A 26559-nucleotide genomic window follows, 5' to 3' on the forward strand; every position below is an offset into this window, starting at 1 on the left:
CACATAAAAAAATATATATGATGAATCAATAAATCGGGTGTAGGCCTTAGGATGAGTATTTCGAATGAGACTGTTTTGCACATCTGAAGGACTCCTCCACAGAGAGCATAGCATCAAGAACCTGATTTCATTGTGTTTTTTATTTGTTTTTTGTTTAATGTATTGAAAACAGAAGGTACAGACTGAAGAATATAACACTGGAGGTGAGAGGATTAAGCACGTTTTCTTTGGTTCTGCAGCATCTTAGAGGCTTTTCCAGTGAAAACTTTCTAATGCAAATGCATGAGGGGATTGGGAACAGGGCCGGAAGATCATTGGAAAATGATGGGAGGGGGGCAAGCTGGAGATTTGGGATGTTAGGGGGTTGGTGGTTGGATTAGTCTAACTCTGAAATACATTTTGATATTCATTAAAGTTTATCTCAACTATTTTAAAATAGGAGTTTATTCTCATGTTTCAATGGAAAATGAGTTCATTCATTATTGAATCAGCCTGCCCAGTGACTGCGAAAGAGCTTTAGAAAAACAACCCCTAACAATCTGTGTATTTCAACATGACAGATGGCCGGTGGAAATCACAGTGAGCTGTGCTGCTCCTTTAGTTTATGACCCAGCGGTACTACGACTCAATAGTTTATCCCTTAGCCATTGATCTCGCAGTGATGGACAGTTCACAAAGTACAGCACACACACTGAATTAGTTGTAGGCAGACAGGCGTTTCTATGTAGCTCATCCCTATTTTGTGGATGACACATTGATTTTATTAGCGTGCATGCATACCAGTGCTTCTTGAAAAAGTTTACTACATATACATGCTCAAAACCCATAACTAAAGCATTATTATTTACAAAAAACAACCGCCACTTTTATATACAGCATGGGCCATGAGAGATATACCCTTTAATTGCTTTATAAGAAAACACCCACATTTTGGATGAATAAGAGAATAAGAGAATAAGAAGCAGATTGTTTCATTTTCTGAGCAGTTATTGAAGTTTTGTAGTTACAGCCAGCCCAGGTGGGTATTTAAAGGAGTGCTAGCCAATGCTTTGAATCCAGTATCTTACTTCTTAGCTTAAACAACCTTACCACAGCCCCCCTTTCATTGTAATGAGTGATGACCAATATTTTGAAATATATTTTCTTACATCTTATTAGCCCCAGCAACTGGTCCCCTTTTTTTTACTTGTATTGAAGCTATTTTAGTGATTTGCTTTTTTTTTTTTTTTTTAAATGTAACTTTAACCCTTTCGTGCCTGGTGATCTTATATGGGGACAGATACAAAAAACTCTCTTTAGTCTTCATAAGGGGACATGTAGAAGATGCAAATGCATGATGACCTCATGGGAGGATGCCATTTTTTACCCATATAAAGCATTGGAAAAAAATGGAAAACATTTTCAATGAAAAAAATCCTGCTGAAGTTGGTTGCACATCAGAAATATAGTCCAGGATAGGTATGTGAAAGCAGTGGACTGCGTTTAATGTGTGTAATCACAATGTATTTACTAGGAAGCCACATGTATAATTATAATGTTATTAATGGTACTGTGAGTCCAAGTAAATCTTTTCAAGGGACCTGTGATTAGCCACATGCATTCACAAGGTATACCACCCCCCTCACACAGTGTTAGCAGAGTGAAATGGAGCACAGCTTAATATCTGGGATTCCCAATCCAATCAAATAAAAAGCCCTCTGATGCTGTAAAAAAAAAAAAAAAAGATATATTAACAAGCCCATTGCCTTGGCAGACCGTGTTTTAAGGTTCTTTTTACACTACTTGTTGTCTGTGATTTTTTTTTTCTTTCTGGCCCTTTATCCTTAATGGTCCTGCTTTCAGAAGAGAGGATGGTTTTGCCAGGAAACGTTTTTCATTGGCCCATTAAGGATAAAGGGTTCTATTTATCAGAATTGATGGTTTGTCAGCTTTTAGGGTTCAGACATCCAGTTTTGTGTGACAGCAGTACTAAACAAAGTCGTCCTTTCATTTCAGTAGTAATAAGGATCCATTTCCGAGTAGCTGTCAATCAAATTTTCAATGGTGCCATCTTTGTTTGAAGCTTGTGCTTCAAGGTGTAATAGTCAAGGCTTTAAAAAGCGTTCTTATCTCTTATTAGAGTAACAAAATTTTCACAAGTCTCTCTGTGTTTTTCAGACTTTATTTTCACTCCTGTGGAGCCCATTTACCCTGCCACAGTGCTATAAGTTCCCTTGTAGTGTTGTAGGCAATAGGATCCACTCCTAACCTCACACACCAGGCTGAGTTCTATTATCTGTATTGTAAACCATCTATGAAAAATCCACCAATCACTGTCCTGGATTTATCCTGTGCATAGATGTCATCCCACGCATAGAACTCACGACACAGTTCAGAAGTTAATAAAACACAAACAACGCTTTTTTTTTCGCTTAATAGTGATGCATGAGTACAGTCTGCACTTCTGTGATTTATAGAAAATGAATACATTGTGTGGAGGGCGTCTTTTATTATCATAAGCACAGCTTCACTTCACAGTCTGAATACACCAGACACACAATGTATTAACTTATAGAAAAGGGATCTGCATCAGTGCCAAGAGGAGGTGTGGCTCTGACCATGCACACACATACACCAGATACTTTATAGTAGTTCCTGAGTATAATCTTCGTTTTTGTGATTTATAATAAGTTAATAAGTTGTTTGCAGAATCATTCTGCACAGTTTTAGCAGCCAGCTTTGCTTTTTGTAGTCCTTTCGCCCAAACTGCATGAGATGCCGTCTCTTCTAACAATTAACAGACACCCTGCCACCACCTATTAACTTACAGGAAGTGAACTTATAGCCAGTGTTGTGGCAGGGACAATGGTCTGCACCTAAATCAAAGTGGGAAACAACAGCAAAACCAAATGGGGAAGCTGTGAAGCCGTGGTGTCGCCGCTTACATTGCAGAGAGATGGGGCCTCTTAGTTTAGCTTAAAAGCAGTACAGTAAGAATTAGTCATTGTAATTTTATTATTGAATAAAGGCATGCAATTGAACATATACTGTATTTCCCATAGATTTTTATAGAGCCTGCAGGATATATTAGTCATGCATTTCAAATATAGGATTCTGTAATACATATGGTGAACACACATATTTTGAATGTATGAAATGTAGTAATATGTTAATGTGTGGAAATCCAAATTTATCACTGAAGCTAGGTTTCACAACAACCAGCATTCAAAACAGGGGAACGCCAAGAAAGTCTCCCAAGTGCTCTGGGAGCATTAGTGCCATTTGTGAGTCTCTAAAAGCCATATGTCTGGAACACAATCATATCAGAGTAATACTTAAAGGAGTGCTAACCTATGTTCACAAAAAGAAAAAGACAATACTATCGAAGCAAAAGTTGCTGCTGCTTCCTGTTACCAAATCACTTCCTGTGCTGTAGGTGAGTTCTACTCAGGTCATGTGATCTTCAGCACAGGAAGTGATCAGATACCAGGAAGGATCAGTTTGATTTTTATTTTTTAAAAATCTGTATATATAAAAACAAACACAAGCAAATAACCAAAAATATTCAGTTGTAATATTGCTTGTGGTTTTAAAGCAGTCCTTTATTGCAATGAAATGTTTACAAGAGGTACTCCCAGGTTCATAACCAGGGCTTCAGTTGCCTGAATTCCTTCATATCTTGAACTGTAACAACAATTATTAATTACATGAGTCCAGACAGAGTCCTTGGAACACATTTTTATGAAAGTAAAATGAAATTGACTGGACAGCTTTTTCATATTCTGAACAGCACAAAAGTTGTTTCTTGCTAGTTTTATACTGCTTCAGTTGACTGCTTCCTCTCGGGAAATGTGTTTTTGCTTTTGCATTTGCTTCAAAACACTATCGGGGCCCTTAATGTTACAAATAGAAACAAGCAGCCCAGTTCAAAACCCAACTATTCAAAAAGAGCATACATATTCAGCCATCCCATGGTCATTTCATAACCTTTTTTTTTTTTGTGTGAATAACTTGTCAAAATAGTTTTTCTTTCTCGTTTATTTCATTCATAACTATTAATAAACACTCAATAGCGCTGAATTTAGAAATACTAAAAGAAGCTAAATGCACTCAATTACATGTATTTAGTTACTTGTATATTTAACGACTGGACGTGGCTATTATTATTTTTATTGTTTTATCTGCTCTGCGGTCCAGTAGAAAGTGGTTCAGCTCACCATCACTCCACCACCAGGCAGCGCTTCTCCTCCCTTTAAGGCAGGAGTGGGCAATTCCGATCAAATTACTTAATTGGACCAATTATTAACTAATTAAGTAATTTAGAGCACAGTTGGAACAAAAGCCAGGAGGGACACAGGCCCTCCAGGACTGGAATTGCCCACCCCTGCTTTAAGGGCTGGCTTTGTGCCCCTCTAGAAATGAGAGTGAATGGAGCACACCCCCATGGAGAGAGGAGAATGCGTGGCCAATGCTTTCCTTTCCATTCCCTTCAGAGCTCCTTCACCTTTCTTATTTAGCTTCTTGAATTTTAATTTGTGTACGGATTCTAATAAACTTCTAAACCTGTTTCTTTTGTCTCAATGTCTTTTGGATTTTTTGCACAGGTTTTTTTTTTTCTTGTTGTTGTTGTTGTTGCTCTATTAGACACAGCTTTCACTAAGACACACCCAATACGACATTTGTCGGGTATTAGTCCTGTCTCCTAGATTTCAGTGAGTGCATGTTGACATCTGTCAGGTTCAGACTATGAATATGGGCAACCTTCATTCAAAACATATGGGGAAACAAAGACAAAGGGTCTAACGATATTACTGTGGAGAAGCTGATAGAACATTGCTAGCAGTTTCACATGAGGAACTGTTTTTAGCTCGCCCCGTGATTTGCCTGCATGCTCCTGGAACACTGAGTCACATATCAGTCCCAGTAAACATGTACCTCTCTTTGCAGAAACACTTAGGGACGTACTTCCAAAGCATTTCATCCATTCTTTAATTAACACCGATTGAAAGGAGAAAAATCCAATTTATGGTACAAGATGAAAAGCAAAACCCCTGTAGAGTGCTTAAGAGAGTCTTCGCTCCAACCCTGTTCTAAATTATTTAATTGAATCAATTAAACCTCCATCCAGACCCTAAAGTTATGTTACCTGTTAAACCTGGGATGGAATGGCCCTCCAGGACCGTGATTGGACACACCTGCAAAATAGAGCAGTTTGGGTGCAATGCTGGTGACATTTGTGTCTTTGAGGTACTGTAAAATGAGAGCATGACCTTTGCCCTTTGAAGCGCATGCTTTTAGACAAACGATGACAGACTTCTTTCTGAATCTTTAGTCAAACTATTATTTGGTTTTTTTACCAGATAAATATTATTCTCAAGTAAAGAAAAAAAAACCCTTAATGTGCTTTTGGTTATCTATTTTTAGTTAAGTTGCATGACTGGCATCAGCGATAAGTACATTGAAAAAAATATATATTATAAATGTCCTGATTTAATATAGATTAGGCTTCACTTCATGAGGGAAACTGTCACTGCCTTGACAAGCAATTCAATATAAAAGGGAGGGCGGTATATATATATTATATATATATATATATATATATATATATATATATATATATATATATATAAAAATGTGTGCTTATTAACATAGGCAGAATACACATGCTGTTCAGATCATCCCGTTGCCCACATCAGTGGTACTCAACTCTTGCCCTCTATGCCAGTCCTGGTCTTTATTCCAACCAGGTCCTAAATTAGTTAACTGACTCTTAGCAGCTTCAATTAACTACATTAGAACCTGCTTGGAGTAAAAACCTGGACTGGATTGGATCTCGGGGGACAGAGTTCAGTACCACTGACCCACATGCTTCACTTACCTCCAGGTGTGGACTGCCCCCTACAACAATATAGTGTTCAAAGTTGCAGCGATTCCTCTCACTGGCATCATGCATTCACAATGAAACAGCAAATATGATTTGTATTAGGTCAGGGGTTATTAAAAATGTCCTTAGAGCAGGGCTTCCCAATCCTGGTCCTGGGGACCCTGTGTCTTCTGGTTTTCATTACAACTGAGCTCTCAATTACTGAACTAGACTCTTCATTGAACTAATCATTTGCTTAATTAGACCTTATTAATTGTTCTCAGCTCCTAAAAAGTTAGAGTTCAAGTTACTTATAAAATGTTACAGCTAACTTGAAATCTGCAACTGCTTAAGAGCTGAAAACAAGTAAAATGGTCTAATTATGCAAATTATTAGTTGTTATATTATGCTCATTCAAATAGATCAGAAATCCATTAGTCTGTGAATTAAGAGCTTCTGGCAAATCAAACGAAACAGCAGGACCATGCGAATTTATGAACTAATTCCATATTGTGAAATTAAGATTTGTTTTATTTTATTGGCATCAGCTGCACCTTAAATGAATTAAATTAGATTTCCATTAGAGGACAACACCGTGAAAAGAGGATGCAACTAATAATGAGAAATGCACTGCCAGTCTTTAACAAGGCCTCGAAAAAATGTTGCAGCTGCGTTTCATAAAAGCATCCCTCTTCATTGTTTCAATTCAGAACGACTCTAGCACACAGCAGTATTGTTTAGCATTAACTGGCATTTATATAAATGGCATTTATATAGCGTTCTATAGCTTAAAATGATTTTTTTTTGTTCTGCATAATATTGAGAATGATCAATTAAATATAAATAGATATTCCTGAAACTGTTCTAGACAGACTGGGGAATGTTTATTTTCTTTCAAGCTTGATTTAATTAATGAAAGTGGCGTGAGTTTAAACTGTGACCACTGTCCTGAGTAAACATGTTCACAGTGTGAAGGCTCAGATCTGTTTTGCTTAAGGTAACTGTTACCATGACCCAAATAGCAGCTACCCTGAATTAGAATGTTGAAGACAGCATGTACAGTAGCAGGAACAGGACGCTGGTGGTTAAAGATTGCACGACATGGGCCCCCTCATGACGTCTTTTACTCTGTTCAGTGGTTGCTTGCGTTGAAAACGTGAAGATAACAATTTAAAAACAGGAAAACACATTTTAAATATGAATACAGTGTCAATGTTTAAATAAACAATATGCTTAAGACAATGTGTTGGAAGAGTTTTTTTTTTTTTTTTTTTTTAAATCGATTTCATAACATGCACTAAAACAAATATTTTATTTTTCTTAACCCTTTGGGAAGAGGGGAGGCTCATTATTGTCTGCCACTTTGTGTAGCTTAGTATAACAAACAGATATTGCCTGGTCAGTTACAGATAATACTGACCCCTGCAGGAGAGACAAGGTGATGACTTTAAGAAATTATTGTAATAAACCTATTGCATAATAAAGTATTTTGTCATGTGGACTGTGGTTATAAATCATGCCTTACCTAACTCTTAAGTCTTTTATAACTTTGCTTTCTCCTTAAAGAGCAAGTAGCTCTCAGTTCATTTTACACTGTGGTATGATGTTGGCATGTTTTTTGTATATAATATAGTTCAGGAGCTGCTCTTCAGTCCTAGTTGCCTGCCACAGATAGAGAAGTACAATAGGCTGAATTAGCCAGTGTCTTTATAGAAGTAAAAGCCATCATCACCTAGCGAAGATGTTTCTACAGTGTGTTTTCCTGGCAATAGATTCCTCTGCACTATATGGTGTAAGTGCTTACTAATAGAAACACACTTTGGCTGGTCCACCCTCGATTAGATGTTTGTATGACTTCCCTCAGTTTTATTATGGGGGGGGGGGGGGGGGGGGGGGGGAGAGAGAGAAACAGCACAAACAAGAATATGGGGCTTTCAATAACCCCAACAAAAGAATGAGCAACATTATCAGTCATAAAGAATACTCACTGTAACATTGTTGTCAGCTATTTAATTCAGAATGAATATATCCCTCTTTCCCCCCATTGTTATGGTAAAATAAGAAAACACTTTAGTCTTTGAAGTGGCAACACAGCCCGTTGCTATTTGTTTGAACTGATAAAAAAAACTCTGAACTGGATCAACACGTTGTCAGATCAGCACAACAGTTTTTTGTTTTCTTTTTAATTCTATATTGTTCTGGCTTTTAATAAAGAACCAAATGTATTCACAATTATTTTAATTAACAGGGTGTCCCATAGGCCTACTGGTTGCCTCGCTATTTCTTTCTGGTATGAAATCTTTAAACAAGAGGAACACCTTCTGATGAGTAGTGCAGATAGTCAACAGGTTTTTGGCCATTTAATATGTGATATTTCCTACGATGGCAAACCCTGTGTACGTATAGATGTATACTCAATCACCTTTGGACACTAGAAGAGACCTTTTTAAAATTAAAATTCTCTCCACTGTACAGTAACGTCTCATTTACAAGAGTCCTGGGGACTGCAGAATGACATTTAAATTTGGCACATACAAAACACATTAGAATGCATTACCAACCAGCTTTCAGATCTGTATCTTCCACTTACAGTTTACAATGATATTGCAAAACGCATTGCTTTGATTGCAACCCCAATACTGTAAATTTTAAAATGCATTCCAAATTGGCCCATTATACTAAAACAAGACACCCAGGAAAACAGGATCTCAGAGCTAATGCAATGTGTAACATGGCTGTTACATTTCTATCACGGGGAGCTCTATGCATATTTTTCTTGCTATTTGTTACAAAGTATTCCATTTCAAGTTGCGGTTTGTTTGAAAAATGATCAGTGATGTGCAGCAAGTGGAAGCCTTGTGTTTACTTCGCATTGCTGTGCCAAAGTGTACTGACAAAACCTGCTGAACCTGGGAAATGCTACTGTCATTGTTTAGTGCTAGTTTGTTCGTCATTGGGACCAGATGTTCTTTCCAGCTCACGCACGTGCTGTCACCTAATCATCATCGTCATTATTTCTCATTCTATGCATGAAGCATGAGAACTGATCCTTTGTGGTTTTTACTGCAGGACAGACAGAAACTGAAATAAGCTCATCCTTCCATGTACTGAGGAACAGAAATTGATTTAAAAACCATGGCTGGCACTCCTTTAAGGTGTCCTAAGAAAGGTATTGGGGAAATGTATATTGTTGGTAAAAATATAAAAAACTGCACTGTGCAGGGTTCTATTTTCATTTCAAAAGCATGTATAATAACTTATGTAACAGGTTATGCAATGTATTCATCATCACCAGAATAAATGTTGCTGTCTCTTCCATACATAACCCATCAAGACCAACCAATGGTGTATTTGGCTTCTAATGATCATGAAACTTGTTCTGTACTTACCCGACACATACATTGCAGACCAAGGTCATTTCTAATTTCTTACATTTTGGACTTTCTACACTATTGTACCAACAACACCCTTGTCCATGGATTTATGTTTGACATGTACCATCAAGGAATTATTTATCTAGTGACCACATTCACATATAATCCTTATCGGATCCAGTTTGAGAGCTTATCTTTTACACACACTGTAGTACCAATGATAAATCAGGACAAAGAAAAAAAAAAAGAAAAAGATCTTATTCAGCATGTGATCTCAAGAAGGTCAAACCATATCTCGTTGGGGAAAGTTATTCTGTGAAGATGCCTTTGATTTTTAAACTGAAATATTCTGTAGCAACAAAAATGTTAGGCATGAAAATGTGTTTTAGTGCAGTACTATCTAAAACAAATGCCCAAATAGACAACAAATATGGCCATTTTAAAATTCAAGATAAGGGATAAATGTTGCCCAAAGAAATGCTTATTTTACAATAAAATAACATTTTTATTTAATAAAACCAGCTCATGTGACAGCATCTACTGGAGAACTGGGCTGTTCTTAAAATATATTAATTTAACATATATACATATATGTTACAGTAGATGTCCTAAGTTTTCTATCTGGATGAATAGTATGTGAGCTTATTTATTTTAATCTGTCTATATGGCAATTAGGTCAATTTTACCAATCCTGACAGAAGGATATTAACTTTAGCCTAAAACCTGCAGAATTGTAAACCTCTTGTTTCAAAAGTCTAAAGCTAAAGGAGTAGAAAAAAATATAATTTATATTAATTAACAAATGTTGTCCATCTAGTGTCAGGCAAATTGGTAAAATAAAAAACAAGCAAGGTAGCTACACTGGAACATTGTGGGTGTCACAGAGGCAAAGGAATTATTTTTTAACATTATGTTTTTCTATTTATCCCAAAAAAGGCAAGAAATCACAGTAAAAAGAAGTCTCAGGACAAATTAATCAACTTTTTTTTTTTTTTATCATACATAAGACCGCTTGAATATAATACAAAGGGCTTGTCCATTTTTTTTGTAACATTATAATATACACAGCAAGTCTTGACTAGATCTTACAAATCTGTGGACACAGGTACTTATCCTTTTCCATGCTGTTCATGTTTACAGTGCACAAGTCAGAAGTCCTGTAACCAAACTGTGTAGTCAATCACTCAAAACTGGATTGGAATTCAAAAAGAATAATAAAAGGTAAGAAAGGAAAGAAAAAATAAATGAAAAAGGGAGGAGCCTGAAGTCATATCGGCCATTAAAGTTTAATGGTGTACAAATTAGATTTGCTTTCTATGTGTTTGTTTGTATGAGCCTAACACAACTAAAGTAGCCAGACATAAAATGGACACGCTATCAAAACTTGTGCCAGTTATATTTGTTAAAAGGTTTCCTGTTTACAGCTTATGACATTTTTAAAAAGCCACTAGTACCTGCTTTTAACAGGAAACAGGAAACTGTCTAGCCTAAAATACTTACAGGATAAAGCATCCATCACCATTGCCTTTTACTGACAGAGCCAGCTGGTATGTTCTGGATGTACTTATTCATTTCCTACAATTACAGGTAACTTCCAATTCGGAATCAAAATACGATTGAAAGCTCAAAGCTCTATTAAAAATTAAGAGATTTTCTTTAAACCATGAAAAGGGGCAAAACCATTACCTGCTTCTCTCTGCAGCTTAGTTTTGTCAAAAATTGGCCCACCAATTTTGTAGAGCCAATTCCTGTTTCATATGACAGAAATTCTTTAATAGTCATTTTCAGACAGGAGCTATTCTTCTCGTCATCAACGGTGCTAAAAATGCATCTCTACAGTGGAGTGCTTTTTGATATATATCTCTATTGTAAAATTCCAGATTTTTCCCCATCCCCTTTTTATTTTACAAGCCGCATACAGTGCCTTTAATACTGGATTCCATTGCTTCTTTGTGAGCAATAGGAGGTACCACTAGCCACTGCCACGTTGACCTTGGGAGTAATTAAGGCAGCAGACCTGTTCACTTAGGCACATGTTTTAGCGTCATAAGCCTCAGACTAAAAAGCAATTTTAATGCACCGTTGTTGATATCATTCTCCTGCACCTGTATCTCATGCAAACAAAGTCTTGCCTTGAATCCTCCTTCATTGTCCTGGTACTCCGGAACCCGCCGAGTAACTAACAAGATCTGCAATTACTGTCCCCTCGAGTAAGAAAGAAAAAATAAGGAAAGAAGGTGAACAGGATAGTCTTACGACAAACCATTTTTTTTGTTTTTTTGTTTTTTTAAACATTTCCATCCAGGATACAGCTAACAGTGAATGTACTGAGTTCAACAACAGTTCCAGTTTTGCTAAAGCAATAGATATAGCCATTTGTTTACTGACATTTAAAAAAGGCCTAGTAGATACACCTTGTGTCAAAGTGCAGAACTGCTACATTATTGGTTACAGACATCTTATGTGCTATTAAAAAAAACAGCTTTGGTACAATAAATTATCAAAAAGGAGAAATAAATTCTTGTAAAATTCACAGCATAATTGTGAGGCAAAAAAAAAAAAGCAGTCACAAAATTCTGCATTTTTTTTTTTTTTTTTTTAATGTTCACAATGAACAGAAGAGTATGTACTTTGTAACAAATGTGCAGAAGTTATGGTGGAGGAACCACATGCTGAAGAACCAAAAAACAAAGCAAAGAAATAAAAAGCAAGTAAAAAGCAGGAAAGGGACACAGTCGTAGCTTTCTCCATCAACCTCATACCACTACTTCTGCAACCTTCACTTATATTAGGAAGTCAACTTTAGGACACGCGTGTGGACGTACAAGATCACCCTGCAGTCACAGGGTCACACAAGTCTTAAACTTTAGTTAAAAGAAAGGCCTCAAAATTACCAATTCTTTTTTTTATTATTTTTTTTTAAAGAATTAAGGGCTGTCTAGAGTTAAAAAATACAGAAAAGCTATTTCATTTAAATGACAATGTCCAGCTTCTTCCATTCAGAGTCCAAATTCAAAGGCCAAAGGGTTCTCTCAAAGACCGCTGGCACCCAGACATCCCTAGGTTCGGCCAAAACGGACCTGGTGATTGCTTCTCAGTGCATCTCATTGATTTTGACCTGTGAAGTCCTAGCATTAGCGGAACTGGGTCCCTGGATCTAGGGACTGATGTATACTGCAACCGCTGCATTTAACACCGCCTCCAAGTGAGCACACAAGGATAATTCCAACGACTGCCACGTGACATGCCTGCTTGTGCCTTCCAAAACATGCCCATCTGCACCTCTATGAGCAAAACACAAGTGACGCGAGGCAAGATGTTCCGTCACTGCAAGTGCCTGTTTCTCGCAGTACTACATGTTTAGTGTACAGCTGTTTTTTTGGGGGGGAACTGCACAACATACAGGGAAAAAAAAGAATAAAAGTAACTAAAATAAAAAATAATAAAAGAGCAATTCTAATATTATGCCCAATTTAACGGTTTAAGTGTTTGAATTATTCATGTGCAGCTCTATTTGCTTGCAAATGACCACCAGCACAAAACTAGTTTCCGCATTGAATCCTTGTTAATTATACAAAGGGTCACTGTACAAATAGGTCAGAACCCATGGCAATGCAACACCTGCAAACTAGTATGTGAAAGGGTCGGGCATGGCTCTTGCTCTACTTACTTAAACTTTGCAGTCCTTCAGCTATTTTGTTTAACAACTTAAACAGCCAAACAAACAAACAAACAAAAGATCGGCTCTGCACTGTGGTAGCGGTTCAGTGATAATCTCACAACTGATTTAAGCAGCTTTTGATCTCTATGCACTTCTTTTTTGAAAAACACCACCTTAAATACACACAGAAAAAACAAACCCATTCTCATTTTAGTCATGAACTAGCCACAGAACTCTGCTGGACACATACTCCTGCCATAGGAGATTCCTCCCGGTCAATTCCTTGCCGCATGGCCAGATGTCCCTCTGCCATGTAGTGAGCTGTGCCTGTGTTTGCCGCGATCTGGTACGTTGCATGTCCAGTTATGCCAGTCTCTTGGCGGGGATTTGAAAAGACGGCCAAATTCATGTCCACTGTGCTGTTTTGGCCAAAGTCCAAGGCATTGGCAGCAACTGGGCGGTTCTGATAAGCCTGGTTGCCTTGGTTACCAGTAGAGGAGGAAGATGTGGAGGAAGAGGAGGCTGAGGCGGAGGAAGACAGGGAGGTCAGGGAGTGGTGACTGTGGACCACCTCCATTGAATCCTGGGTGGACGCGCTGTTTGTTGGCGAGTTATAAATCCTGGGTCTGTTCCGGTTGCCTGCGGCCTGCTGTCCATGATGGTGATGGTGGTGATGATGGTGGTGGTGATGGGCACTGCTGTTACTGCTGTGGGGTTGATGTAATGCGTTTGGCTGCTGTGGAGCTACGTGGAAGGTGGTCTCCTGGACTGGGTGGGTTTCCACGGTGACCTGCTGAGGAACGTCTCCACCAGTCCACACTACAGGAGGAGGGTATGGCTGTCGCACCTGTAGTTCAAATTAAATACATTTTAATTACAATTAAATAAATAGCCATATCAGGGCTTCTCAAACCCAGTCCTCAGGACCCCAGTATCTTCTGGTTTTCATTCCAACTGCTTAACTAAATTGAACTAACAATTTGCTTAATTTGGACCATTTTAATTGTTCTCAGCTCTTAAAGTTGCAGATTGCAAGTTACTTTTGAAATGTTATAGTTAACTTGAAATCTGCAACTTTTTATGAGCTGAGAACAATTAAAAAAAGGTCAAATTGAGCAAATGATTAGCTCAATTAAGGGTTTACTTTAATTGACAGTTCAGTTGAAATGAAAACCAGAAGACACAGGGGTCCCGATGACCTGGTTTGGGAAGCCCCGAGTCATATAGGTCATAGTAATACATACATTTTAAAAAATGTGTAAAAGAAAACTAGTAACAATTGGCAGAAAAAAGATAGCAAAACCCTGTTTTTAAATAATTAAATACAGCGACTGGCCAAAAAAAAGTTACAGAATGGCCTTAAATCGTGGGTAACAATTAGTTCCCAATTGCTCAATTGAAAACAGGTGTGTCTTGTCCAGTCTTAAATGTTTCTGCGATTTAAGTAAATGTAGCAAGCCTGCTGCCTGTCACAATACACTGCACACGTCTATGGAGGAGTCACAACTCGCTTGTAGCCAGAGTTATGCACAGGTGGTTATTTTCAGTAAACGCTGCCATTCCAGGAACATACAGGAGTCTTAACACATTGGTCATTGCAGTCTGTGTGCTGAGGGTTGAGCCGGTCACTGAAATCTTTCTGATTTCCCTTGACTGCTGCACACAATTCTTACACGTACAGCCAGTGTATAAAGGTTCTGAACCTAACAGTGACAGTAATCAATGAATTCTGAATGAGAATGACTCCTAACAAACTCTTACCTGCAGGCAATGGGCCTCACAGTCCATGGCCTGGACAGCAGCAGTAAACTGCCCCCCACTATGCCGATGTGGATGGGTTGGGTCTGACCTTGCTCTTCCACTGTTACTCGTTCCAGTGGAGCCTCCTTCAAAAAGTAAATCATAGCAGAAAATACTTAAAATTGGATGTCTGTCAATTAAGAATTTCAAGGATCAAAAATTGATGTGTCAGGAACTTATAAGGAGGAGTGTTTTCCTTGAGTAGTCTGGATATAAAAGTAGAGAAAACAGGATGAAAATAGCTACACCCATCTCCCAATACACCACATTTATTGCACTGCAGTTGAAAAATAAAGTACGTCCTCTTATACCAAATAAATGTTTCTGCTTCTTACCTGTTGGGACTTTCAAACTGAAATGAAAATGTGCGTGCAGGGTCTGTATTTTTTAAACTTGTTATGCTATTAAATAGTATACTGTGATATCTATGTGATACAGCTATATGAAATTTCTTTGTATCAGAAATTAATGACAGTTTTAAGTTTAGCTATACATTTTAATTATGTTTATTAGGGATGGGAATTTTGAATAGTTTCCTATTTGAATACATAGGTGCCAGCCTTTTTCTGTATTCGAATACCCGAAATAAAGAATAAAAGGCAAATACGTATGTGTACTACAGCAGACAGCATAAAAAGTGTAAGCCGCTAAAGTTCACTCTTCGGAGGAGCCGGCCAGGGTTCACGAAGTGTACAAACAATGTCCACGACGAGATTTCTTTGTTCAAGTTACTTGGTTTATTCAATAACCTGTAAATAATTCAAAATAACGAACATACCTGGTTGTACTTCTAATGGTCAGTGCAAATATTGACGTTATTCCATCTATTTCACAGAAAGTCAACAGTAGATGTTTTACATTGTACTGCAATCCACAGAGTTAAAAAGTCATTGCGTTGATCTGCTTAGCATTTAGTATGTCTTTATATTCTTCAGAAAGATAAATTAGCTTTGTAAATTTCAACGTTGCCAAAGTTTGGCTTCCTTTTCAGCACTTGCTATATCCATTTGTTCACAATTTTAAAGTTAGCCTTACTACCGGAAGCTGCTACACAACTGCCTACAACAGCGGATGTGTGCCGTCATTACAGGGAACTCAAGCTGGGGATCTGTTAACATCAGCTGAAAACATGGCAACAAATTTGGCAAAAATTTCAAACAGAAAACCTTGCTGTTACAAGCATTGCATGATTAATTAGGGTCCTTACGTTTAATATGCCATTCACATGAATGCGCAGGGATTAACACTGACTTTGAACACTTGTCAAACGGTAGCATTTAAAAAAAAAAAAGACACGTTTGCTTATACTAGTTGCTAATATAAGTCTATAAGCTATTCGAATAGTTTCATATTTTCGTGTAATCAACAACACTGACCCATTCCTTTATATATACACACACATATATACACACACATATATATATATATATATATATATATATATATATATATATATATATATATATACACACACACACATATATATATACACACACACATATTTATTTTGAGAGAGAGAGAGAGAGAGAGAGAGAGAGAGAGAGAGACACAACATAAGAAAGTTTACAAACGAGAGGAGGCCAATTCGGCCCATCTTGCTCGTTTGGTTGTTAGTAGCTTATTGTGCCGAGAATCTCATAAAAGCAGCTTCTTGAAGGATCCCAGGGTGTCAGCTTCAACAACATTACTGGGGAGTTGGTTCCAGACTCCAACAATTCTCTGCATTACACACACACACACACAGCATTACATTCAAGTGTAATGAGAAATTAACTACATAAATAATACTTTATCTAAAATGTAACTAAAAACACTATGTTGCTGTGTCAAATGAATAGTTTGATTTCTGTACGTGTGCAATCCCTCCAGTAAATCTATGAAAACGTACCTGAGCTTGAAGACGTGCTCGAGGTGGTTCCTGAAGACTGCGACTGCTCCAGGGCAGGACTCGTTGATACACTGTTGCTTGTGTTCGTTCCTTCGTCTGCAGTTTTCTTGAAGAAGCTGTGCTGCAGGGCATAGTAGGGTTGAATCCGGGTCTTGGGATCATAATCTAGCATTCTCAAAATTAGGTCCTTAAACTTTAAGTAGTCGGCCACAGCGTGTCCAGATTCCCCAGCGCGCCGGCCTCCAGGGCCTCCAGCTTCAACACCAAGGATAGTGTGGAGTTTACGGGAACCTTGGGGCTTATACTGCATGTGGAAACAGAGAGGCACACAACTAAAAACCCATTCAAACACTAAAGCAGGTTATCACAATAGCTTCAGTAACCGTACACGTTATTTGTAGCAGGTTACAACTACTATTTAAATGTAACAAATATTTTTTTAATTATTATTTTAAATGGTGTAGGCCCAAGTATTTTACAGGTTCCAAACAATGTCAACAAAATCAAAATCCTCTTTCTTTTTAAAAATACAACAGTTAAAACCATGTACAGTTCTTCCCCGTTATAACACAGCTGTCGGGGTCTATAATTGGAGGCCGTGTTATTTGTGTTTCGCCTTATAACGAATATTGGCATTTTTGTTACCGAAATGATTTACAATGAACAAATTAATATTGTAGCGTACCGTGGAAAATGAAGGAAGGAGACACACAATTTGCAGGTACTTAAATCCACGGTTTATTGGGACGATTATTCCTGGCTTCGATCAGCCTGGGTCACACCAAAAACAACAAACACACATTGTTGCACATTCACACAGCAGATCGTCTGACTCGGTTGTCAGCTCTGTCCGTGCTGATATGGGCTTTCATGTCCCCACCTACCCGGACGTCACTCAATCTGAGCTACGGTAAGCTTACCGCTTCCCTGCTTACACACACACACACACACACACACACACACAGGGTCCATAGACCAGTTGAGAAAAAAATTTGAGCAAGGACGGGAGCTTTACAAGTATTATTGTCCCAGTTTCAACTTAAATGGGTTTAAATACGGTAATGTACAACAACAATAAAACCCAACGTTTGAGAGTCAAATTGCATTATGGGGGAAATGGCAGCCACAACCTTACCGTGTTATAACCGATTCCACACTATAATTGGTCGCGTTATAACGGGTTAGCATTGTATTTATTATTAGTAAAATCACCCATGGAAAGACCAAGCAAACTCACCCTCTTTCCATCTTTGGTCTTTTTTACACCCCATGTGGCATCAGACAACTTCTCAAAGAACTTTCTTGCTTTTGGTGCTTGGTCCAGTATGTGATTAGGTGGGACACCTAGAACTTCTACAATTTTGTTCATCTGATCCACCTAAAAAACAGAAAAAAAGATAAGCATTTTTAAAGAATTAAAGAAATACATTCAAATAGATCTAAAGGAGTGTACCCAGTTTGTGTGTAGTATATATAATCTGGATGAGGTTTGTTTTTCATGCTGATACATTTCTAATACATACACAATTTCATTTGCACATAATTAACACAAAATTCCACTGCACAAATCTTGGAAAAAAAAAAAAAAAAAAGAAACAGAATGCAGTTAATGCAAATTAACAGTTATGCAAAACCCACCCATGTACCTTAAGCTTCCTATAGCACCATCTGCTGTATCAGCACAACATTTTCCCCTTTATTTGAAAATACCAGTACTTCATCGATCACAGTTCAGTATGACAGAATACTCTATTTGAACTAACAGCTCTAGCAACATTCGAGCAATTAAATTTATACGAATTGTATCAAATCAACTGTATTTACTTTTTCCCCCCCATTGTTCTCAAGCAAGGTTTTTATGGTGCACGAGTCCAATGAAACTATGTACTCAATATTTTCAAACTAAATTAAGAAAAATGTGTCTAGCTTGACAAGATGACAAACATACATTTGCTAACCTAGACAGGACAACATATTTGCCCACCTCATTTGCCCCACTGAAGAGTGGCTCTCCAGTATGCATCTCCACTAGAATACAGCCGAGAGACCACATGTCAATAGCAAGGTCATAAGGCATTCCCAGTAGCACCTCCGGTGACCGGTAAAAACGACTCTGAATGTATTGGTATATCTGAAAAACAGTTTTAAAAAATAAATCAAATACATTATAGGCTGGCACAAAGCATCAGCAGATGAACAGTGAAAGAAACCAAATCTAAAAGATTCTATTTAAAAAAAAAAAAAAAAACAGATAAAACCCACCCTTTGTCCCAATTGACAGGAGCTGCCAAAGTCAACGATTTTGATGGCGCTTCGCTTCGGGTTACACAGGAGGATGTTCTCGGGTTTTAAGTCACAGTGGATAATGCTGAGCTCTGGGGTGGCGAGGAACAGCAATGCTGTGCACATCTGCTGAGCGAACTTGCGGGTCAAGTTCAGAGACACACCACGGAAATTTGTGTTGCGCAGCAAGTCGTAGAGGTTGTATGAAAGCATTTCAAAAACTAGGCAGAGGTGGTTCCGGAACATAAAGTGACGCTTAAGATGAACTAAAGACAAAGAGAACAAATATCACATATGAGCTATGGGTGAATTATAATACTGTACATTTAGTTTGTGGTAAGTTTCTCAAATCACAACTTTCTATGTGTACGCTGTTCTGGTTAAAGTGTCAGATAAACATTTACTCAAAAAAAAGTAGAATTAAATTATTATTACTATTATTATTACTTCATGGCATCCACTTAGATGCCAAGACATTAAAAACACATAGGATCCTTTTTTTTATCAGTACAAAATAATGAAATGCAACAATTTAAAAAATTCTGCACACAGGAGAGAGAGAGAGAGAGAGAGAGAGAGAGAGAGAGAGAGAGAGAGAGAGAGAGAGAGAGAGAGAGAGAGAGAGAGAGAGAGAGAGAGAGAGAGAGAGAGAGAGAGAGAGAGAGAGAGAGAGAGAGAGAGAGAGAGAGAGAGAGAGAAGGAAGCTCATTCTTACCTATATAGTACTTCATCTCAGTGTCATGTTTGTTCATGAGCTCAAGAAGCCGCACTTCAATCTGGGCTTGATTCAGGAAAGCCTTCTTGTTCTTGATGATCTTAATTGCCACCCACTCCTGCTCAACACGGTCATATGCCTTTACAACCTGCCAACAAGGAAAACAGTACATAACATTATAGAACACAGAGAAATACAGTCTCTTTTTCTTAGTGGATCCAAGTCTAGTGCCACCTGCAGGAGTTGGGACTAGAAGTGCAGCTGCCACCTGTCAATGTCTATAGCTATAGCTGTGTTACTTTGCAGACAAGATCTGTTTCTGGAATAACATAACCCATGAATGCTCTCCATACACCATCAAATTCAAACACTTTACCCCAATACAAACTGTACCAAATTTCAGATATAAAAGAAAGATAGATAGATATACTGTAGATAGATATAAAAATAAAAAATAAAAATCAGTGAACAAATCATGTTTTCCACAGTTGTAGTCAAAAGTTTACATACCTCAATAGAAATGAATAATTTCTAGAAAATTTCTTAAACAAAGAATTTTTTGAAAAACCTTTTGTAGCAAAAGTTTTGCTTTTTTGGATAAGGAAAAAAAGTTAAAGAAATAGATGTCTAGCTATGCTAGTACTGTCTACAAGGTGATAGAAATTTCAATATGATAATGCAGAACCTAATTCTAGAAAAATCTAGAAAATGCTGGATTGTAGGTGAACGTTCTTAGATAGTACAAAAGGGTTAGATGTAGGCTGATTGCTGTTATTACCGATAAGTCAATATGGGAAAGTAGAGAGCTATCTGAAGACCTTAGGCAAAAAATACTTAGTCATAAAGCTGAAGAAGGATACAAGAAGATTTCTAAGCATTTGAGTATCCCAATTTCAACTATTGTTTCTATTATCAAGAAATACAAGACTCATGGTACTGTCACAACGCTCCCTCGGTCTGGAAGAAAGAAGGTTCTTTCACCAAGAACAAGTAGAAAAATTGTGAGGAAGGTTAATAACAATCCGAGATTGACTGCCAAAGATATTCAAAGTGAACTGGCTGCAAGTGGGACTGGGGTTTCCATTTCAACCACAGGTCAAGTAATGCATGGTGAAGGTCTCAATGGTCGCATGCCAAGGAAAAAGCCACTCTTAGGAAAATGTCACAAGAACAATAGCTTCAAGTTTGCAAAACGGCATTTGAATGATTGATTCTGGTTAAAGGTTTTGTGGAGTGATGAAACAAATCGAGCTATTTGGTATAAAGATTGGTTTTAAGTTAATAAGTTAATGGCCACAGTTTTACATTTATACTTTTAATTCCAAAAACATTTAAATAAATGTTTACTTAATTAAATATGTCTGCTAAAACTCTCATTGACACTAAGTCAATCTACAATGTAACTGCAGCAACTTAGAGAACAACAAAGAAGGCCTTCTAATCAGCTACAGTATTTTCGTTCTTATATGGCCCTTAATTTTAATAACCAGTAAACTTTTATGATAAGCATTTGCTGCGAGTCAGTTTTAAAACTATGGTTCACAACATAACACAGTGGAACGATCACAGTACTACCATGCAGTAATTGTAGGGCAAACGAAAATGGTTTTATTTGCTTCAAAATCATTTCAAACTGGTTAATACACTAGTCAGCACTGGCAAAATCAGCTCAGTTTTATACGGTGCAAAACATTAATGTTTTGTTTTGTTTCTGGACTTTGCAATACCTGCACGATGCCTGCATTAATAGTCGTATCTACAACGTATCGACAATAACAAACAACTATTTTGTTACAGACTTTCAACAAGTCTGACAAACAATTTTGGCTGTTACTTAATTAAACCCTTCTAAAAAAAGAACACAAAAATGCTTAACGTAAAAAAGAACAGTCCTACTTGCAGGCAGTTTACACTGCCTCTGGGTTTCTGATCGCACCACCAATTCCACATTTTTTAAATCCAATGATGGAAATGTTCGGTCTACTTTTAATATTTTCAAGCAAATTGGCTTCATCACTGCCACTGTCATGACCACTTTGATATCTGACACATTATTTCTCTTGTTCAGCACTTCTTTAATCTGTTCAGTATACCAGTCTGACAAGTACTGTATGCAACCCTCTGATCGGTGGAAGTATTATTGGTGATCGAATCAAAATAGCCAATAAAGCCCAAATAAAAAGTACCCACCCGTTATATGGTATAGCCTAGGTTAAGATGTGCGTTGTAATTAAAAAAATACAAACAAATTAAATAAAAAAAAAAACCTTGAACCCCCCCCCCAGGATACAACCCCCCAGTTTGAAAACCGCTGCCATAACACACCAAAAGACATTGGCCAAGCATCTGAAACCCTCTGCTACAAAACTTGGTATAAAGCGCAACTGCACGTTCCAACATAACAAGCATCCAAAGCACACATCAAAATCTACTTCAGAATGGTTAAAGAACAATAAAATCAAAGTTCTGGAATGGCCTAGTCAAAGTCCCTATCCCTATCCGACTGAGAATCTTAGGTATAAGTTGAAGAAGGCTGTGCACAAGAGAAATCCACAGAATTTGAATGAACTGGAACAATTTTGCGTTGAAGAATGGTCAAAAAAAAAAAAACACACTAAAGAATCATACCAAAAGCTCATTGACAAATATCCTAATCGTTTAAAAGAGGTGCCTCATCTAGCTATTAATTTCCTTTTCTTTGTCAGGGTATGAATACTTGAATGATCATTTTTGGAGTTTTGCAAAACAATTGCTGAAATAATTGTAGACATCTATTTCTTGTAGTTATATGCCAAGATTATCTTGGAAAGCAGTATGAAAAAAATAAACCAGAACTTCGTCAGCCTTTTATATAATAATAAAAAAATCTGTTTCTCTTTCAAGTTCTATTTAAATCGTGGCTAGCTTTATGTAAATTTTCCAAATCTTTTCATACAGATGACTGCTACTCTAAAGAATATTTTATACATATGTATAACATTTTAACATTTATTAGCTCACTGTATGCATTTATGAATGTCTGTGTATCGCAACCTTGTATTAACAGAAATTCCAGTTTCTTACCTGTCCAAATGACCCTTTGCCTATTAAGGAGTCGATTTCATAGCGATCCATCCATTTCTCTCCATTTTTCACTATGTAATCATAATTGTCGTCATCGTACCCATCATTGTAAACCTTCCGTTCCTTCTTGTGACTTGAGTCGTCGCCCTGGCCTTGTTGGTGTCTCCTTTTCTTTTTTGCATAGTATACCTAAACATAGCAGTAAAATTAAGATTAAGTTACTACAGTTCTCTCTGGCTCGAACAGTGTAACATTATTCAACAATCCACTTCAGTAGATGGGAAATGCATCACTTATATGTGGAGCCAGTAGCGACACCAGCCTAGAAGAGAAATGTAAAGGATATTTTCTGGGAGTGCCACAATTAAGAAATCGGTGGGTGAAAAGCTATGACGCTTCACCTAGCTGGAATAAAATAACAACTTAACATAGGATCACTGTTAAGCCAATATAAAACATCAAACTTAATAAAGTGAAATTATAATATTTATTAGCTGCATGCCCCCACCTTCCAAACCCCTCCTAAACAAGGGTCTTCTGGCAATAAAAACTAAAAAGATGACCCTGTATTTCAATTACTGTAAAGTAATGAAGCACTGATGGATAGCCTCCAACAGTCCCTATAACAGTAAAATAATTCCTAGTAAAAATAAACGAGAGACTTAATGTGTTTTGTACTCTTAAATAAAATCCTACGCTATTGCAGGTCTCAGCTTAGTGACCCTTTCAAAGTAAAAGATGAATAAAGCAGCAGTAAAATTCATTAAATGCCCACTCAGGCAAAAGTTCACATACCAACTGAATACTAACACCATAGAAAACACACATCGGGATTGGGCTGCAGTGTGCTCAGTGGGAATATAAAAACGATGACATCTCATTAGATTTATACCAGGAATACAAATCCTAAGGAGGAAATGCATTAATAACAATACAATGTTTACATACCTCATTTATGTGTTTATATGTTTTGATCAGGTCAATAGAGAGTTTCCTCAGGGGAGCAGCAACAGGATCACGAAAGGTTTGGGGCATCCGTCTCTGTAACATGACAACATCAACAATCACCTTAAACAGACATAGAAAAAGCCTAAACACTGAACTTGGATTTGGTATGTAATCAAAAGGTCACAGGACAACTGCTTCAGTCTTGTTTGTATTTTCTGTCTTGTGACTTTAGCCTCACACTGAATATTCACAGAAATCAAACCAAATAAATAATTTGTAATCCAGGACAGAAATCTAAAAAGAAACATAGTTCAGAAGTCTACTTTGACAAAGGACAATCCAGTGGGATAAGATTGCCTCATTTATATATAACAGCTTAGGCGTAGCAATCAATAAAATACATATAAATAAGCAGGCTGGAATTCCAAGAACCAGAGGACAATTTATTTTCACAGAATTCATTCAGCTATAGTTTTTATTTTCATTCAGTAAGCACCATGCATTTTGGCCATGATAATCTGTTGTAAAAGTACAGGATCAGGCTGTGTGTGATTTTACCATGAAGTTCCTAGAAAACACAGATTCAGTTCCTTTAACTGGGTTACAAAATTAAATCACAACTGCTAGATGACTTTCTAATGATTTCTCTTAGTAGCATTTTACCCTGTACGTGATTTTTGGATTTACAAATAGGGCACTGCTAAAGAATTAAAGAAGCAGCTTTATGTGTCACTTTCCATACCTGGTTGGCAACAGGCTGCTGAACCTGGTCACTGTACGATGACGCAGTGATTGACTGGTCCGTACCCTGCTGGTGACGGTCACTGTACTGCTGGTGCGAATGAGGCATCTGTGCTGCCATCTGAGCGCCAGCAGCGTGGAAAGAAAATGAGGGTGCAAGCCGAACAGATGAAGGTTTGCATGCTGAAGTCTCTCCTCCTGAAGAAAATAAAGAAATACAAATCAAGTTGCTTGCTTTTTTTTCCTTTGATGTTGTCTGCTGGGCCACAATTAATTTCCAGTCAGAGAGATGGGATCACAAGCAGATAAGCACATTTATAATCATAACCAAGCATTCATCTTCTGGTTTTGGTCACTGTCATTTAATATACAAAACAGGGAAAAATAACAATTTACTGTAATTCAACTCTATCTGTGACTGTTCAAATAATGTAGTTAATTTTTACCCCGTCATGTCTAGGTGTCTCCTCCACCTGCTGTGTTACACAATTCTGTTGACATGGGAACCATGTCTGGCTAATAAGAAAAAGGACACACACACAAAGACAGTCTTAGTTTTCACCCTAGCCTATAAGTAGTGCACTTTTCTGGCCATCTGATTAGTTGCTAGGGAAAACATGTGCTTGAGGATCTCCTTCTGTAACCAAGCCTTATTAGGCCTGACACACCCAACATCAAAATTATGTTACTACCACTAGATGACTGGAAATATAGTGATGACAAACATGTGACACGGATTAAAATGATCACCATGCTGTGTGAAAAACAGCCCTGGTACTTTAGACAAGTCTTCATTAGGTCTTAGGTTACATAAGAATGCTGCCCATTCCTGACAAGTCAATAAAGCACTTTATTATTGAATATACATTTAATAAACACACATTCTAGTTTGTGTATAATAGTAAAAATAAATATATAATTGCTACAGTACGTATATTAAAGAGTTCATTACATGTAATAATTTCATCAACTTAAATGTTTTGGTTCATGTTAATTGTATTCAAATTAGCCATGTGCTTAGACAGAGGAGTATCACCGTTATCCAATACAGAGGACAAACCGCAGTTGTATGAATCTGCAGTGTAAAAATGTAATAAGCATAATTCAAAATGTAAAAAGGGAAAACTGAACTTTAATCTTACAAGTTTGGATTGGGCAATCACTCTGGTCGGGAGAGAAAGAATCCTCCACATAAAATTGCAACAACAAATGACCACATGATTAACATCTGCAAGGAGTAAGAACTAAACTACACCAACATATGAAAATACATGGCTGATTGTTATGGCCCCATGACATTATAACACACTACATACACTGCATGAAAGTTTCAAAACCAAGCAAACAAAAATGGTCTGGATGATTCAACTTAACTTTTTTGACTATGAAAAAATCCTGGTAAACATCTGAACAAAACCAAAACTAGAAGCACACTACAAAGAGTCTAGGTGACCATTTGACGTATTTGAAAACAGCAGTTCTATGGCAATGAACATGTCTTCTTAACTTGTCTGTGCTTTGTGAGCATATTTGTGAATGCCTCTTGCTGCCACCAGTACATCCCTGCAAATTAGATGATGCATCTCGCAGTACAACTCGAGACATCTCCATCTCCACTAGTTTTTCCTTATTTTTTCTCCAGCTGTTTGAACCTGCTTCTGACTCAGCAAGTGCTTCAGCGCAGTGGCTACATCTCCTTCTCCCCAGAAGTTAATACTCTGCTCTCATGACGCAGAGAAAATGAACCCAACTGAGCAGAATCAGGATTTGAAAATTGCTGCATCATTCGCTAGAGTTCATCTGCAAGGCTAGCAGCTGAAATGCAAATATGTGACCTACTGCTGCATTGGGTTATCCTACTAATGTTCCTTTAGATCATCCTTCCCAGAAAAAAAGGATTTATAAAAAAAAAACAAAAAAAAAAAACACACACCACACTTCAAAAACCTCTTGGTAATCCACTGCTCTAAAATTAGCTATATGGATTCTGACTATTGGAGTGGTGACTATTACAAATTCCTTCATGAATGCAAGGGTGGGACATATCAATCAATCAATCAATTACTTGATTGAAGCGCATGGGTTATATGTTTGAACAAAACGCAGATTATGTAAATGATTGTTTAAATATTGAAATATCCCATAAACTATTCTCTATACTAATCTAGGTAATCTGACCCTTTTTAAAATACCCTGCTACTCAACTCCAACACATTGGACTGATCGGTCCTCAGAATTCAACAT

At 37.4% G+C, this 26559-nt stretch overlaps 1 protein-coding gene across 2 annotated transcripts in view; it reads right to left on the bottom strand.

Moving 5' to 3' along the window:
* Positions 1-10176: 10176 nt before the first annotated feature.
* The window catches only part of LOC117405694 (dual specificity tyrosine-phosphorylation-regulated kinase 1A), a 34173-nt gene continuing 17790 nt past the window's right edge, over positions 10177-26559 (bottom strand). For both annotated transcript variants that reach the window (XM_059028172.1, XM_034922674.2), the window contains 10 exons: positions 24317-24513; positions 23575-23667; positions 22627-22815; positions 19564-19711; positions 18828-19114; positions 18550-18696; positions 17803-17943; positions 16566-16869; positions 14639-14763; positions 10177-13724 (listed from right to left, as the gene is read on the bottom strand). In XM_059028172.1, the coding sequence (XP_058884155.1) occupies positions 13092-13724; positions 14639-14763; positions 16566-16869; positions 17803-17943; positions 18550-18696; positions 18828-19114; positions 19564-19711; positions 22627-22815; positions 23575-23667; positions 24317-24513 (2264 nt within the window). In that variant the 3' untranslated portion in view covers positions 10177-13091. The remainder of the gene's footprint in view (positions 13725-14638; positions 14764-16565; positions 16870-17802; positions 17944-18549; positions 18697-18827; positions 19115-19563; positions 19712-22626; positions 22816-23574; positions 23668-24316; positions 24514-26559) is intronic.

Source organism: Acipenser ruthenus, chromosome 8 (genome assembly GCF_902713425.1).
Source record: "Acipenser ruthenus chromosome 8, fAciRut3.2 maternal haplotype, whole genome shotgun sequence".
Taxonomy (NCBI): domain Eukaryota; kingdom Metazoa; phylum Chordata; class Actinopteri; order Acipenseriformes; family Acipenseridae; genus Acipenser; species Acipenser ruthenus.